Source organism: Fukomys damarensis, unplaced genomic scaffold (assembly GCF_012274545.1).
Source record: "Fukomys damarensis isolate Sample0158 unplaced genomic scaffold, DMR_v1.0_HiC HiC_scaffold_29, whole genome shotgun sequence".
Taxonomy (NCBI): domain Eukaryota; kingdom Metazoa; phylum Chordata; class Mammalia; order Rodentia; family Bathyergidae; genus Fukomys; species Fukomys damarensis.
In genome coordinates this window covers 32,575,745-32,593,846 of record NW_022900941.1, presented here as the reverse complement: position 1 = coordinate 32,593,846, position 18,102 = coordinate 32,575,745, and the positions used below count along the sequence as shown (strand labels likewise).

General features: G+C 34.7%; 1 protein-coding gene across 3 annotated transcripts in view; it reads right to left on the bottom strand.

Moving 5' to 3' along the window:
- Window positions 1-573: 573 nt before the first annotated feature.
- Rif1 (replication timing regulatory factor 1) overlaps window positions 574-18,102 on the bottom strand; it is a 56,870-nt gene continuing 39,341 nt past the window's right edge. For 2 of the 3 annotated variants that reach the window (XM_010604661.3, XM_010604662.3), the window contains exons 24-36: window positions 17,915-18,014; window positions 16,302-16,421; window positions 15,169-15,320; window positions 14,176-14,259; window positions 14,037-14,091; window positions 10,511-13,666; window positions 8,384-8,530; window positions 8,020-8,097; window positions 7,815-7,930; window positions 5,727-5,880; window positions 3,989-4,091; window positions 3,275-3,484; window positions 574-2,288 (exon numbers count right to left, since the gene is read on the bottom strand). In XM_010604661.3, the coding sequence (XP_010602963.1) occupies window positions 2,242-2,288; window positions 3,275-3,484; window positions 3,989-4,091; window positions 5,727-5,880; window positions 7,815-7,930; window positions 8,020-8,097; window positions 8,384-8,530; window positions 10,511-13,666; window positions 14,037-14,091; window positions 14,176-14,259; window positions 15,169-15,320; window positions 16,302-16,421; window positions 17,915-18,014 (4,522 nt within the window). In that variant the 3' untranslated portion in view covers window positions 574-2,241. The remainder of the gene's footprint in view (window positions 2,289-3,274; window positions 3,485-3,988; window positions 4,092-5,726; window positions 5,881-7,814; window positions 7,931-8,019; window positions 8,098-8,383; window positions 8,531-10,510; window positions 13,667-14,036; window positions 14,092-14,175; window positions 14,260-15,168; window positions 15,321-16,301; window positions 16,422-17,914; window positions 18,015-18,102) is intronic. The other variant, XM_010604663.3, reaches the window with a different exon arrangement.

Genomic DNA, 18,102 nt, shown 5'->3' with positions numbered 1-18,102 from the left:
CTTAAGGGGTATCCTTTTTCTTTTTTAATTCCCTACTTTTAGAGGTTCCAAAAGATAAAACTCTAACTTTTAAAGTTTTAAACTTTATTTTGAAAACTTCAAAATCAGTCTTCATTCTCGATTCGTTAACTTCAGAAATTTATAAAAGTCCAGCTTTAATCATAACAAAATTTTAAGGACTTAAATCTGCTTAGGTTAGCAAAACCTACATAAAGGCTGAGTTTCTTAATCCTATTACAAGTGCAATTAATGGACATCAGTATCTGAATAGATATTGAGAGTCTCTTAGAAATGTGAGCTCAGACCCCCAGCTCAAACCTATTTAATCAGAATTCAAAATTTTACCTGCACCTATGAGTTTGAAAAGCACTGTTAACTATCAAAAGTTCAGCATAACATGTATGTGTATACCTACACACACATATATGTATATAACATACAAGGTTTTCAAGTGGCTTAGGGATAAAATGGACATGAGTCTAATAAGTAAATATAGCCCCTTCCACCCACCAAATCTCTTAAATCTCAACAAACTAGATTTTCTACCAGCAATTTTTTGTAATTTTCATTCCTAAAAAAAAAAAAAAAAAAACCCACAAAAATCCCACTTACTCAGATCTTTATTTCTTGTTCTGCTACTAATGATATTTCTATTACTCCATATATGTAGCAGACTACCTTCAAATTGTACAGAAAAAAGAAAACATGGGCAATATCAGCCAACTATCATGCTTTAAAAGTTGACTTCAATCCTATTTTTTGACTATATTACTCCTAAAAGGATTAGACTTAACCTACACTATTTGGAATTAAGAATAAAGCCCCAACGACTTTAAACTTGTTAAAAAACAGTATCTTTAAATTTTAAATTTAAATCCACTGAAATCTAATCCAATAGATTTCATGGATATCAAAAATTATACTGCATGCCACTAGATTCTTAAGTTGCATAATTATTAAACCAGATTTGAGTGTTGTTACTAACATCTGCCATGTTTAATTATCAGAAAAAGATGTGAAAAAAATTCTATTTTATTGGTGAAACAATACCATGGATCCTACCAAAAAATATTAATCCTTTTGTCACTTCAGGGATAAATTTGCAGAAAATTTTTAGGCAAGAATACTAAAGTTAAGGTGATTCAAATATATATTGGTAACAACACCCAAAAGATTTAACAAGCTGATATTTGCCTTAAAATAGTATTTTTAAACTTCAATGAGCCACAATTTGTTTTAACTAAGGTACTAATACTTTTATCAAATCCAATTAAAGTATGTACATGGTAATCATTTCACTCACATTTTCTGGTGTACTACCCAGTCTCCCAAGAACTTCATCTCACCAGCAAATGAAAATACTTCATATAAATCTTAGAGGATGTAGTCATCAAATAAACTGATTGTTACTGTGAACTGTCTGCATTAAGTATGCAGCTATCCCTTCCATAAAACACATACCCTTTATTCATACCTGTTTGCCAAACTCATGTGCTTCTTTACTGTTAAATATGGACAATGTAAACCACAACTGTGGTTCTACTTTTAAAATCTGTTTTTCATTTTTTTATCAAGCTACAATTCTTAGTTCAACAATTCCAGAATTTTAAAAACCATTTCACAATATGTGATATTTCAAACATAGAACATACAGAACAATATATGTGATTCTGAAAAAAGCTATCAATTTTTATAGGAACTGACTAAAAGTCCCTACTGGATAGGGAGACTTAAAGTAGACAGAAGGTTAACCTTTCTATGCCTTGACCTAGAAGTATGCTTTCCAACTAGGGGTTAACTATAACAAAATTGTGCACTTATCCTATCAGAGAACAAATGAGATAAAATTCTAGTTAAAAGAAAAAAACCAACAAAAATAATCTGGACCAGGCGGCACACACCTGTAACCAGGGCTATCGGTAAAGACTGCAGGTGGAGGACTTCAAGTTCAAGGTGAGGCTGGGCTACACAGAAAGTCCGCCTCTCTGTCCCATGCACACAAACATGATATATATGGGAAGCTGGGTACTAATACTACTTGGTGAGATTTACAAAGGTTTTAATTACACACCCTAGTTTAAAACTTGGCCAAACAAACATACATACATACATACATACATATACACATACATACAAAAAGAACAGTTTCTCCATTTCTTCCAAGTTTATTTTTAGGTATTGGTGGAAAAAGCTTTCTTATAGTCCAACGTGCAATGAATATATGTTCAGACTAACTCTTCATTAAGAAGAAATGTGAATGAGACACTCTTTCAAATGGCTGGTATCTTCTTCCAAACCAAAAGAAAAAAACATAAGGGCATGAATAGCAAAACTATCATGTAACATTTTCTTGTTTTAATAATTTCACTTTTTGGATACCTTAGAAAATAAACCCACGTCTTAACTGAGATTAACTAAGTACAAAACTATGCATTGTTTTATTTGTAGGTGGAGAATATTACAAGTATCTGCAGCAAGCCCATGAAGTATTCCTATTATCCATACTGATATTTCAGTATTAAATATATACAAATGTTTCAATGAAACAAAACCAAGCTATTCACAACTGCAGAGAAACACAATGAAGGCTGAAAATTCATAAATTAAAAATACCTCTATACATTATGTACAGTCATGCATTTAGAAATGAATATTGTCTGGAGCAAATTTTCACAGGCAAATGCTGCTGCACAAATGTTTGCTAACGCAAAGGAATGGAATTTATGTATATTCTGCATGAATACTTAATCCAGTAAGTTGAAACTTAGTATTTTTTTCTTCCAAGCCATCCAAAATCTACAGGAGAAAAGTCCCGAAAGTTTTGTGTCTCATTTGAAGTGTTTTATCAAGAACACATTTTCCAGACCTCAAGTAAAACAAATGTGAATAATAAGCAAAACCCAAGTATAAACATGTTCAGCAAAATCCAAATAAAAATTTCAATTGCACTTTGAATTATTTTGTATTACACACTTCACCACAATGAGTTGAAAGTACAAAATAAAATATATGCCTGCTCCTTTTACATTGAATTTCGGTGAAATATTTAAATTTCATGAAAAACTATGCATAGTAGCCAAGAAAATATGGTGAGAAAAAAATCTTGCCTAATGAAATTAAAAACCTACACTTACAAAATAAAATCATTACCCTTCACAGTGTGAAATGTTACCAACTTGTAAAGTTTCTCAAATTTTGCAATATATCAGAATGTTTTAGCAATCAAGAAATATGGATGTTTTAAAAATCTTCAATTTTCTCTTAAGATACTAACTAGAATTTTCAGGGGCTGGTGATCTCCAACGTGACTGCAGATTTTTTATTATAGAGTTTGCCATAGTACCAAGTTTCTCATGCATTTCAAATAGCTGGCTTCCTGAATAATTATGAAGATCTTCTGAATCCAACTGAAGAGCAAGAGCACTAATTTGTGCTAAAAGATTTTTAGATAATGGAGTTTCTAAAGCAACAGGATTAATCAAATCTAAAAGAGAAAAAAAATAATATTAAACTATCCAGGTTTATATTTAACATACATGTATCTCCTATCAAATTACAAAAGTTTAAGTGCCTAGGTTTAAACTAATAAAACAGGTTGGATACAACTGTTTCTCAAGGAAACAAGATAATAGAAAAAGTAGAAAAATTCAGAGCTTGTTCTAGTAAAGAAATGCCTAATATGGATGGGGGAGGTACCGGGGATCGAACTCAGGACGTTGCTCATGTGAAATAGGCGGCAGAACCACTGAGCTAAATCCCCAGCCCAACTACTATTTTCATTAACATAACTGGAACAAAATGTAGAGTTTATATGTATTAGAGAAAACCAACAATTAGAGAAAACCAACGAAGTTATTTTTCATGCACTTCATATTAAGCACCAAAAAACTTACTGAATTCATGCAGCATTCCCAAATAAATTTAAAAGTATATTTATTATTTTCAAGTTACCTGATTTTCTAAATAAAATCATTTTATTAAGCTATACCTGACGGAAGCCTTTCTTCATCAGCTGATTTATTTTCTATTCCATTTAGTGTTTTTTCAGAAATATCAAAAACCGGAATTTCTTCAAGTCCGTGAGACTTCATCTTAATAACACATTTAGAGCAGTGGGAAAAAAACAAAAACACAAAACCACAAGTCAAATTACATTTTTTTTTTTTTTTTTTTTTTGGAATCCTCTTGCTTCAGCCTGAGTAACTGAGATTATAGGCATGTACCACTACATACTGCTCAAATTAATACTAGTAATGGTACGAACATTGGGAAAGCAGATAATGAATGGAGCATATGTTGCAAAGCCCATAACAACTCAGTTAACACTGCTAAGAACAGTATGTAAGAAATACAAAAACAGCATTACAAAGGATTTCTTCAAAAGGAGGGTCTGGAATTTATTATTTCATAATGGACTTAAAATTTGATCAAATGGATGGTGGTGTACCTTTCAGTACACTATCAAGCTGCTTATAAATTATATATATACAATTTTCCAGTGCCCATGAATGTTACATGAGACAATATTTCAGAAACTCAATCTATGCCTAATATAGTTTCTGGGCATTGTTTTTTCCCCCTACTTTTTCTCAGTGGTACTGGGAATTGAATCCAGGGCCTCAAAAAAGACAACATTCTTCTTCACTCTTACTTTGAGATAGGGTTTCGCCAACTTGCTCAGGCTGGACTTGAACTTGTGATCCTTTGGCCTCAGCCTCCTAGAATGCTGGGATTACAGGAAAAGTGCAACTAGGCCTACATTTCTTTTCATAAAGTATAAGTCAGCAAATATTTTTGAGGATGACAAATATAAGGTAATGACTTCTAAGAATACAAAATTGTTTGGCAGCAAGCAAATCCTATTTTATGAAAATCTAATACAGAACCCTGGTTCTCACTCTTAACACTTATTTTTTTCATTTATTCACAAATTCTAATAATGTCAACAGATGGATCATTGAATGAATTTCAGGAATATGCAAATCCTAAACTTATATATAAAATTTTCTGCAAACATTTACATGGGGGTAATAATCACAGCTTTCATTAGAATCACGAAAACTGCCCACAACTCAAATGTTTATGGGCAAAATGTTGATGGGAAGAACATTAAATTCAAATGTTCAAAAATCAAAAAACACTAGCTGGACATGGTGGCGCAGGCCTTACTTTGCAAGGTTGAGGTAGAAGGATAATTCAATCTAGCCTAGGTAACTTAATGAGACCTTGTCTCAACAATAAAAATTTAAAAAGGGTGGGCTGGGATTTTGCTCAGTGGTTCTGCTGCCTGCCTTGCAGGAGCCAAGAACTTGAGTTCAATCCCTGGTACCCGCTCCCCAACACACAAAAAAGGTTGGTGATGTAAAGGCCTGCAAAGTCCCTGGATTCAATCTCCAGTACTACATCCCTCCCCCATCGAAACAATCTGACTTATTTAGATTTTTTAAATGTTTGGATTTGAACATTCAGGTTTTAGGGACAGCAGCCATTTCATGATGGAAATAAACAGGCAAAGGAAAGGGGGTAGAAAAGCATTCAAATACAAGAAAATTTTTAAATAAACCCTAGGGATGTTACATAGAGAACAAAAGAGTAAACTTTACTGTGGGAATTAAAAAAATGCTCTTGATGACTAAGGAAGAAACAAAAAATGTGTCTTTATACAGACATTTGTAGCTATTTTGTTAGATTGACAGATAATTTCTAAGTACCATCTAAATTTTTACCTGCTGTTCATGGTATATTCTGAGAGCCTTTTTTACATTAGACACTTTTGGAGAACGAATAGGAAGAGTTTTTATTTCTGATGCCGTAAGAGTACACAAATCCCCAATAGTTTTTATATTCTTGGCTCTGATAAGTTGTCCTAGACCTCTTGCCCTGAAAAAAATAAAAAGTAAAAATGCAACTACTTTTTTGTATATGCTATTTTTGATGGCTTATCCTGCTGAATTTCTCCATTTAAACACAATTAAGGATAGTGTTGCATGCCTGTAACCCAAGCACTCAGTTGGCCAAGGCAAAAGAATCACAGTAGGTCACTAGGCAGCCTGGGCTACACAGCGAATTCAAAGCCAGCCTGAACTACAGAGGAAGTCCTAGAACAAAACAGTAACAATGATACTCATAACTGCATTTATTTATTATTATACTTCAAATATGCATATATTTATTATTATACTACTTCACAGTGAAGCAGGCAATTCTACTTAATTTTTGGGAAAAAATCATGATTAGGACCTAGTTTCCCTAGCTACAGACATGTAGAGACATAACTTCATCTTCGCCTCCCATCACAGCTAAGACCTCAAGGGTCCCTACATACTGTGATTCTCCACAGCAAGACTACACCAGCGGGAGATATCCTGGGAGGAACCAAATCTTCATTAGCATAGTTCCTCATTGTTCTAGGATTTCTGCTGCACCCTGAGTTGTCTGTTGTTTGTTTCTCCCAATGTACTGTACTCTCTGTCTGGAGATATTTGTTACATTTGTTTGTCCCAGTGTACTGAATAAAGATGTGGCAAGCTCTGAGGCTTCCTTCTTTGCGCCCAGAGCAGCATTGATCAGACCCAAAGCTCAGCTTCCAAAGTCTCATTTTCTTATCTTTCCTGTATAGTAAGTTAATTCGCCTTGTGTGGTCATGGCTCACAGGAGACTAGGACTTACTACAGAGGTTCTAGTAAGGTCCCCTTTTCCCTGTTCCCTATACGATTAATTTAAAATAATATTTGAATATATTTAACACTTGACTAAAGCAATTGTACTAAAAACAATCTCAATGTATGCCTTATGCTTTACATACTTTAGAGTCTTTCTTTCTTTTTTTTTTTTTGAGACACTGTCTCACTACGTAGTTCAGGTTGGCCTTAAAAGAGTAGCCCAGGCTGGTCTTAAACTTGTGGCACTCTTGCTACCTCTGCCTCCTGAGGGCTAGATTACAGGGATACACCACAATGCTGAACCATCACCAGTTTCTAATAAAGATGAATTTTAAGATTTCCTTAATATGTATGAATACACTCCAGTGTTACATTATATACAGATGTTTGAGTTACGATATTCTGGTTTATCTGTCTGTGTATGGGGCCTGTCTTGTTTTACGAAGTCTCCTAATCTAGACCCCTTTTAATGTACCATACCTCCCACCTCTATGCTTAAGAAATGGATCAGAAATTATATGTTTAACACATATAATTTAATGGAGAAGGTGAAGGACAGTTCACATCATGATATGGCATATGATTCAAATAGAAATTATCTTAAAGTCTCTGAAACTACCTAAAACAATTTTTTGAATCAAGATATGGCAATGAAGAATTGCTTACTACCCCTCCACCCCCCGGCATTTAACTTTCCAAGACATGAGGGAAACAAACTTTTAGTTAAAAAACAAACAAAATTTTAAAAACCTCAGGTTTATATAAGTGAACTTCATGCTTAACATATGTGACAACTGACACTTGTTAACTATAGTCATACATCATTTAGGTATGAGATTAGCTAAATTAGCTGTAAGATTTTGGTGAATTGAGTTTGAGAAAGGAAATATGATATGCATATTCCTCAAAGGGTATCGATTACAATTAAGTAAGATGTTTCAATATAGTACCTGGCAAATACTAAGCAAACATTTACTGTATTTAGACAAATGCCTCTAATGCTGCCCCTATGGCCTACCTTTCAAGCTGCATTTGTATTTCTGAAGTAAAATATGTGCAGGAAAAGTACATGTCAATTCAAAATGACTTTGATCAAATATTCTTTTAAGTCACATCTTGAAATATAACCCAGAAGTATAAATAACCACTTACCACATGTTTGATGTAATCTGAGGTAAAATGATGTCAACGGGTGCTGCACAATTCATCAAAGCCGGGTAAACACTTTCTGTGGGGCATGGCATGGATTCTTTGGTCATTTCTGTAATCTTAGAATAAATTTCAAAGCTGTTAAATGAGAGGTCACCTGACTAAACATAAAAATATAAAGATGCATGAAAACTAAAGCACTTCTTACTAAACACTTCTTTGAGCTCTTAAATTTACAGTTCCGTGATCCTGGGGACAGAAATCCTTTGGCTGAAGTGGTAATATGCTAGGCAGAAAGGAGAGAGAGAAGAAGAAGAAAGAAAAAAAAACTCATAACCCTAGGCAACTATACTTTTACAATTTTCACAACTTAAGAGTGCAATTATTTAACATTAAAAAAACATAAAACAATGAACTACCTGATCAATTACTTGCTAGATCATCATCTTACCATCTCCTTCATGTCTGCTTAGCATGAGGTACAAAAATATGGCTAAACCAAAGGTTTCTTCAATAGCTAACCTTACACAAACACAATTCTATGTGTGTATGTTTTAGAGTCTACAGCTTACCTTAGTTTGTGTAGTAGGTGAAGTTTTAACATTTTTCATTACAGGAGAACTATTTGAAGAATGAGACCTAACAAGAGAACATCGCCTATCAATGTCATCTGCCAATCCTGCTTGGTATATCGGATCTGCAAATGAGACACGACGAACCTAAAAAGACAGATCAGGTTTTTAACAAAATTTAAAAAATTTTTAAAGATGACACCACCAATTTTCATTATGAGGTTACCCAAAAGTAGAATGTAGGTTTAGAAGCTGATTTCTTTCACTAAAAGCCCACCGTACATACCTGCTCATCCAGTAACTACTTTCATATTATTCTTCAATAGCACATTCTAATTATCTATGTTATAAACTATTTCTGTATAATTTAGATTTTGAAATAGGAATCACTGCAGAAATTTCATAGAAGTAACTGCCACATATCAGTTAAAACTGTACAATCTGTAACAACCTTTTTGGCTTAGTAAATAAACTAAAGAAAACAGGTAAAAAATAACTGGCTTCTGGAACATCTTATTCATCATCTCTGTTCTAAACTCTCTTAAGAGTACCATCACTGTCACAACAATTAGGCGACAATTTTTACCTTAGACCCACCTGTGGTTAATCTGGCCTCTTGTAACCAATACTATGCTCATATATTAAGCTATTTGATATAAATAAAGAATAGATGCCTATTAAAACCATCACTATATTGTTATATGTCTTCTAGCCTTGATTATCAAGACTGGGCAGATTCTACACATAACTGGCACAGAAAATACAGTATGTTATCCTATTTCCTAGTTATTAAGTATGAGTTGCTGTCCAAACATTAACATATAAAAAATATGAACTATTTTGAACATATTAAATCTAATGCATTCCATCTTACAGAGGTACTCAAAAAACATTATGGTCTATTATATTTAAGATAGTAAAGAAAAAACAAAGTGATAGCCTCTAAAAAGAAAACACCCCCAAAATTAGGAGCTAAGGATGTTACTAAGTGGCCAAACACTTGCCTAATACGCAGAGGCCTTTCAAACCCTAGGGCACTGGTGGCAAGTCTCAGGCACACATGCCTCAGTGATGTCATCATTGGAACATCTAAAACATTTACCATCACTGCCCACAAATAACAAAACATAAAATTAACCTTGAGAACAATTAAGTCTTTCTAAATGGCTCAATCCCTGATTTCTCAGAAAAGTTGTTTCTTGAAAAACTGATTTATTTTTTTTTGAGACAGTCAAATGTAATGTAATTCAGATTGGCCTCTAACTCATGATGATAATCCAACTGCCTTAGCCTCTGGAGTGCTAGGATTACAGGCATGCACCACCATACACAGTTGTGAAAAGCTAAAAATTCTGGATAGAGATTAAGTATACAGCTGGATGTGGGGAACATGATTTGTGCCTGCAATCCCAGCACTCTGGAAGTCTGAGGAAGGACTACTGTAAATCTAAGTACAGCCTGAGTAACTGAGTGGACCTCAAGACCACAGGAAGGAAATAGCAAGGTAATGTACTTATATACACATACAACAGAGAATGTGGAAAGGCAGGAGACCAGAAACTATAGCAGACATCCAGTGAATCTATTTTTCCTAAAGGAGGTATACAGCAAGGCATAGAAAATGGTAATTCATAAAAACATTCTAAAGAAAGACCATAGTTCCATAATACAATGTTTTCCTAACTAGTAAGTTCTATGACATGCTATCAATCACCAGTCCTGGGGGAGAAAAGGAAAAAATGATGAAGGTAACCTCTTAAGAACTTTGTAGGTAAGTTTACATCAACCCTCCCAGAATACATTAAGTACTAAACCTGTTTTATCAATGGTAATTGGTGTCATGTGACTTCCTAAATTATACTATGTAAGGCACAAAAGTGGGAATCTTTAACAATTTTGTCTGAAGTAAACAACTGTATAAAGATCATGCACAGCTGTATAAAGATAAATGCTGTGAAATAAGGTATTATCGAACGGATTTCAGTCCCCCTTTTCCTAAGTAACCACAGCAAATGATACAAAATAAATGGTCATTTAATACTCTCATTCACCCAATGTCACTGGAATGCCAAACAGTATTCTGAACAAATATTAAGACTAACAAGTGTTCAGCCACATTCCTCCTACCTTGTTAACAGGTGATGAGCTCTCATCTTCTTGGAGTCGTTTTAGTCCTCTCTTTAAAATGCTGGTAGATGGAGAAGCCAAAGGAGACCAGACACAGCGTGTCTGCATACCACTAGGACTGTCACTTGCTGACATGAATAATGAATCAAGTTCTCTTAATTTTTCAGGAGATGAATTATCCTCTGTTACCATCTCAGAGATAGTTGCTTCAGACGTCAAAGACTGTGATGGTTCCTCCACTTTATCTGGAGTATGGTTAACGTCCAGTAAAATGTCATTTCCCATTATTTGATTGTCATCTAAATTTGTTTCTTTGGACTTACTCAATTCAGTATTTGTTTCAGTTTTATGAGTCTCAATCTTTCCTTCCTCGGTAGTCATTTCAAGTTTGTTAAGAACAAAACTGTCCATTTCTGCCCTCAATTGTCCTGTTTTGGTGTCTTCTGATTTAGTTTTAGTAGTCATGGCCTCATCCTCTGATTCTCTGACAGAGGCAATTTCATTATTCATGTGACCAATCACCATTTCTTCATTATTTTCCATTTTGGCATTCACTTCTTCAGATGTGCCTGAATCTGACTCATTACTTCTGCCACCTAGTTCCCCACCTATTTGTTTAGAAATCTCAGTCTGAGTATTCACAATTATAGATGTGGTGTTATCACAAAGACCAACACCTGAATAAAATTCCTCAGCTGCCGCTTCAACATCTCTATCAGCTGTTTCTGTGTTAGGTTCATCACTACTCTTACATTCCTCTGCTGCCACTTTAGAAATATCAGTTTTGACACTCTCTTTTTCAGAGACAGTAGCTTCAGATTTGTTTTCTACATCAAATTCCATAGCTTTTATTTCCTCTAGATTGGATTCTCCTATTGCTTTACATGCATTGCCTTCAATGTTAACATCAAGTTCTTTTTTCAGGGTTGTTTCTGTGTTTTCTTCCTTGGGGTCCAAATGATATTCCTCTGAAAAGTCCTTACAATCGGCTAGACATGGGCCTGCAGCTTTAAATTTTTTGTTAGTTGGCTCTTCAATTTCGAGAGATACCACTTCACCAAAATCCACATCACAAGGTTTGTCTTTCAAGTTTACTATTTCAGAAGATTTTTTAATGGTATTTTCTTTCAACTCTGTTTCAGGTACAAAGTCATTAATAGTATCATTCCCCTTAAGAACCAAATTAAAACACACACTTGCACATTCATCTAAAACTTTTGCTTCAGAACACAAATTAGCTTTAGAATCTGTTTCTAATATTTTGTCAGGTGTTTGCACATCTGTCTTTTTTGTTTGGCTACTCTTTATGTCAGAATTTTCTGTGTTCTTTAGCCCAGTGAGCGACTTTTCCTGAAGTTGAGATTTTTCCCCACAGCAGTCACAACCTTTAGATCGCCTCACCCTCCGACTTCTCTTATGCTGGCATTCAAACGTCTGGACATTTTTTTCAGAAATTTCTGATGTCCCCGTTTTGGAGCATTCTCCTACACTGTTATCAGAATCACGCTTAAGCAATCTCTTACTCGCATTTCTAGTCCTTAAATTTGATTCTGGTATAGGTGAACTTGCACAAGTATACTCTGCACATTTGCTAGTCTTAGTTTTTCCCTCATATGTATGTGGCACATCAGAAACTTGCAAGCTATCTGTAGCTGCTGTAGAATCCTGAAGTATTACAGGACTTTCATCTTTTTCACAAACCTGAGGCTTTTTGTCTACATCCACTTCAGAAGTTGCTTTATGATCCTGTGTGTGATTCTCTACACTTAGGGATGCCTTTTCTATCACTTTTTCCTGTTCTTCAATATCTACACTCTCACTGTTTTTGTTTTTCGATTTTCCAGACCTCTTCTTCCTAGAACCTTCTTCTTTTGCCTCAGAACTATCAGATTCTGAGTTTTCAATGCTGGAAAGTAAACCCTGAGATGCTCTCCTTGTTTGATATCTTGTTCGTCCTCTTAAAGGTTTCTCAGAGGACTTATCTACAAGATCCAGGGCACTGTCACCCTCAGAATTAACATTTTCAAGGTCTGGTTTTCTTTTATTTAGGTCAATGTCAGCATTAGCACTGGTTTCACCAGAAGCCTTCTCGTGTAAATTATTTTCTTTCTCAAGTACGTTTTCCTGTTCTGTTTGTTGAGAAATCAACTTCTGCTTCGGTAACACATGTAATAAACTCTGAGTTTTTTCCTCTTCCTTACGTCTTTCCCTTTTTTGATGACTATTTTCTTTATCTTGGTTATCACCAATACAGTCTGTTATTTCTGAACGTCGCCTTAAAGACCGTCTCAGGGTTTTTTGATTTGGAGTTACCTGAACATGATTATCTTCATTTACCATTTGATCTGCTGGGGTTACTGCTGGAGGTGTATTTTCTTTGGATTCTAAATTAATCCCCATGTTTTTCTCTTGGACAGGATCATTTTCCAATAAAACAGCATTTTCTAATGCTGGTTTCGGCTTTCTATCTTCATGCTTTGCAATAGGTTCAGAACAGTGAACCTGACCATCTGATGAACATGCTGTTTGATTAAGCAAATCAGGGGAGTTATTTTCTAAGGCTATTGTGCCTTCAACAGGTTCTTGATTATTTTCCTCCTGTTCCGATTTTATTAAGGGTTTAGACCGTTTACTTGTTGACCTCTCAGCTTTACTCAATCTTCTGCTTGATCTCTTAACTCCATTCAGTATTTTTTCTGAATCAGACTTTGAATGCATCACTTCTCTCTTTTTTGTTTTTGGTGTACTATCTGCTGTAGTCATGTTTTCACAGTTATTTTGCACTGAAACATCTGATATATTACTCAAAGAGGATGGGCTGAAAGGTCTATTATCTGAACCATCAAACTTCTCCAAGGTAATAAAGCTTTGCCTCCGACTTGTAGGCTGTGGGGGAGTTCCAGAAATACTGGCATCAGAAACTGAGCAACTGCTGACTACTGCATTTTCTGCACTAGAGGTACCTTCAGTTGAAGTTTTCTTTGACGAAATTAAAGAGTTTTTCCTGGCTTTGCTATTACTGCTCAGTATTTCTGGATCGGTTTTGGGAACAAAACCATACTCATTATTTGGAAAAGAAGCCTTTTTGATATGCTCATCCATACCACAGTTTTCCAAGGCATCTTGAATGATAGTATCACTCTTCATTTGCTCCTCCTGCAGAGAACACACACACACACACAAATATATATTTTATATATACACACACACAGATTAAATAGCAAATAAATTTGACTTTCTAGGGAAATTTAAGTGCAAAATTTTGGTACTTGAAAAGACAAGTGTTTTCAGTATGTTGCAAATATTCCAAAAATAATGGCAGGTGCCTGCTAGTCTATTCATAATTTCAAATATTCAATAAAAGCCAAATGTGTCTATTTTAAATACACACAGGCCTATAATTCTATTAGAGCATGATTAGGAGTTAGGAGACTCTAAAATAAAAACTATTATAAAACCTTCCAGCAATTGAAGCGAATTAAATTTAAGGGAAAAATGATTCAAAAACCCTGAAAACTGAATATACCTTAATCACCATCTTGGTATCCTCTTTTGGTTTTTCAGTTAAAGTAGGAGTTTGCCTGAGATAAATAATAAAATTAGATTACTTACAGTTACTAAAGAATTAGAACTAATTTTAAAAGTTTGATGGCTTCAACACTTACATAGCCTCCTCCTGACTGTAGTGATCAGAAAATAAGGCATCTTGTGAAACATCCAAATTATTGTACATGGCAGGAATATCACACCTGAAAAAGATTTTATAGAACTTTAAAAATCTGATAAGCCAGGTATGGCAGTATATGGCTATACCCTTGGCACTGTGGGGACTGAGGCAGGAAAATGCTAAGTTTGAGTATTGGCCCTATTTCAAAATAAGAAAATACAAAGGGCTGAGGATATGTCTCACTGTAAGGTCCTATATTCAATTCAATTTATAATGCTGGGCATGTTGATGCAAACCTATAATCCTAGCACATAGGGAGGGTGAGGCAGGAAGTACCAAGTTTGACCCTAGCCAGGGCAACTTAGCCAAAGCATGTCTTACAATAACAATTTAAAAAGCATTGGGGGTGCTGGGTATGATATCACATGCCTGTAATGCAGCACTTGGGAGGGGTGAGGAAGGAGGACTGCTGCAAATTCAAGGACAGGCTGTGCTACACAGTAAGTTCAAAATCAACCTGAACTATATACTGAGACCTTCCCTAAAAAACAACAGCAGTTCAGTGCAAAGGCCCTGGGTTCAACACTTCCATACGAAACATTAAAAAAAAAAAAACAATTCTACTATATTTTATAAAATATAAAATCAGAGTCAGATTATTTTCCATTAAATCATCTTCCCTTCTAACCTATGTCAGCAAAGAAATTCCACTGGTAGACATTAGGGATGCTACTATGTAGAGCTTTGTATTATGAAATCCAGTTATGTATGTTATCTTTTTATCATTAAAATTGAGTATAACAGGAGCTGGGCATAAATCTTGGAGGTAGCAGAGCACTTACTGAGCACGTGTAAGGCCCTAGGCCTGATCCCCAGCACCACCAAAGAACAAGTACATGGAGTATCTTAGTTTCGACAACAGTTATAATCTGCTGCATGAAATCTGAGCATCAATAGAGAATATACAATTTATGAGCAATGGTCTACAAACCGTTTTGTCTTGAATACTTCTTTTTGGTGTTCAGTTAGTATTCTTTCCTTTAATTCTTTTCCTTCTGGAGGTATAAACACAAAATCAGTAGACTTTTCTTCTTCCAAAAGTATTTCACTCTTTACTTTTGGAGATGAAGATTCTCGTTTCAGCTGGGGAATTTTAAAAAAGTAAATTTACTTTCCAAATTATTTTCCAAATTTTCTATTGCTTTTGTAGTGGTCGTTTTACAATAACAATTTTAAGGTTGAGGTTCAAGTGTATACAACAATCACACCAAATTCCTATAATGTCCTTGTTTTTATTCCATTAAGTCTCCTTAAAAAGGAGATACATCTGTGCTTGACTATAAAGCATGGGTACATTATATTTTTATAAAAACACAGATAACCAACTAGTTTGGAAAGATGAAATATAGATTTAATTCTCAAGGTGAATCAATAAACTAGATAAGAGTATATCTTACACAACATAACTTTGGTATTAAATTGATTTTATACAAATTTTCACAACAATCATTTTCATTCTATTCTGGTAGCTACAAGAATGTTGTCAATCTTTGAAATATTTCTCTTTTACTTTACCAGGGACTCAATTTCAAAATTCTAAAATAAACTTTCTTTGGAGATCGTGAAAGATAACAACTGTTGCCAGAAAGTCAGAAACTGACAACTAGACAGATACTTTTTTTTTATACTAGGAATCAAACTCAGGACCTTATGCTTGCGAGGCAGGTGACGGAACTACTGAGCTAAATCCCAGTCCAGATATTTACTTTTTGACATGAGTTTAAAAAGTCTGGAACAGGGATTTAACTCAGAGCTGCCACTGCCTGCCTTGCAAGCACAAGGTCTGAATTCGATTCCTGGTATCAAAAAGAAATTCAATAGAGATGTAACTCACTGGTAAAGTGTTTGAGGCCCTGGTTTCAAGCCTGGGGGGCAGGAGACCAACAAACAAAAACTAGGAAGAAATCAACACACAAGGCTATACTGGCAATCTTTCTAAACTCTCACTCCTTCACAAACCCTCTTTGTCAAAATGTTACAATTTATTGTTCCAATTTGAAGTTGTATGACTATAAACTACCACGTACTTTAAGAGTTCAATTAAATACATATTTGAAAACATACTTTGGCAGATGGCTTCATATTTTCTTTTTTTCCCTTTGTTTGTGCCAAAAAAGAATCCCTTTTTCCATTTGACTTTCTTTCCATACCACTTATCTTCATATTTAATTGTGAATTTTCTGTCTGTTTAGTGAAACACAAAACAATCTTAAACATAATTTGCTTCTTTTCACATTTTGAAAACTCCAGTTTACTGAATGCTCATTTCACACGTGAAATTTCTTACTAATCAAGCTTGTTGAAAACTCTCCAAGATGCAAGAGCTCATGTCTTAACTTTTATACCTATTTCCTGTTTAAGTAGTATGAATTCTAAAATCAAGATGTACTACTCAAATGCTGTAAAGTTAATCCTATCAGTGGAATCAATGACAATACATATTACTGGAAATATTTCTAAGAGGAAAATAAAAGCTATAAAACTTTCAACATTAAAGAATAAAGAAGGGCCAAGTGTGGTGGTGCACACTTGTAATCCCGGTATTGGAACGCTAAAGTACAAGAGGATCTGGGATTTACGGCCAATCTGGCTACTTAGCAAGACTGTCACAATAAAAAACCCAAACAAAAATAAGAGGATTAATACAGTTCAGTGACAGAAAGCTTGCATAGTATACTGTAGGCACTGGGAGGAGGGAAGAAAAGAGAGAGGAGGGTAGGTAGGCATGCAAGTATGTATGATACAGAATATTAATATACCAGCCAGGGATCTAGCTTGGTGGCACCCACCTGCCTTGCAAGCACAAGGTCCTGAATTTGATCCCCGGTACCAGAAAAAAAAAGTGGCAGAATATTAATATACCAAGCACATTTTCTGGCACCAGAATGTATGGCACAGGCTGAATTACACCGAACCAATATTAACACGAACTCATTTGGTAAGAATTTTTTTTAGCAAAACAAAAGAGAACTTATCACTACTTTTTCTGATTCTATACAAAAAAAAAACCAGCTAAAACCCACCATGGCTATAATCTCAGCTACTCAGAAGGCAGAGGCAAGATCATCACAATGTCAAAGCCAGCGGAGGTGACGCAGCAAGATCTTCATTGAAATTAATAAAAGGGGGGGGATAGCTCAGTGGCATATATGAAGCCCTAGATTTAATCCCCCGCATCACAAATAGTGGGGAGAGGGAGGTAATTGGCTATATATCATCTGTAGCTGAATAGGGGAAAAAAAAGAAAGAAAACACTCTCTAAGGATGCACTACGCTTCAATCACTTTACTCAACTCCTAGTTCTCCAGATAGTAATCAAGTATTAGCCAAGCAATTCTCATTCTAATGGGTAATTATGATGCAAAGATTGTTTTTCCGACAGGAGAAATTAAAGGAAATGAGAAAATAAAAGGTAGTTCTAATTTAGGAATGGACTACTAGTTATTTCTGGTTTTTCCAAAGGAATATTCATCAATCTTTGTAAAAGAGTACACATAAAATCCTGAGTTCAAGTTTATATCATAATCTCTAGTGAAAAATTTTGCCCTTAATTCATAGACTGTGTATATACATATGTTTTTACATATATGGTTTAAAATTATGTGGAACTTTTCTATTCAGTCTACTTATTATTAATAAACTTCAAGTATCAATCAAAAATTTAAAAAAAAACTTACTGCATCTGAATAAGATCCACTGGATTCCTCTATTAGTTCAACATTTTCCAAACCAGGCAATAGAAGTACAAATTTTTGTTTGGCTTCTCTTAGTACTGGTCTTTAAAAAAACATATAAACATATATACATTTGAATCAAGGGTATTGGTAAGTACTTGTGATGTTAACTAGAACATTTTTTTTTTAAT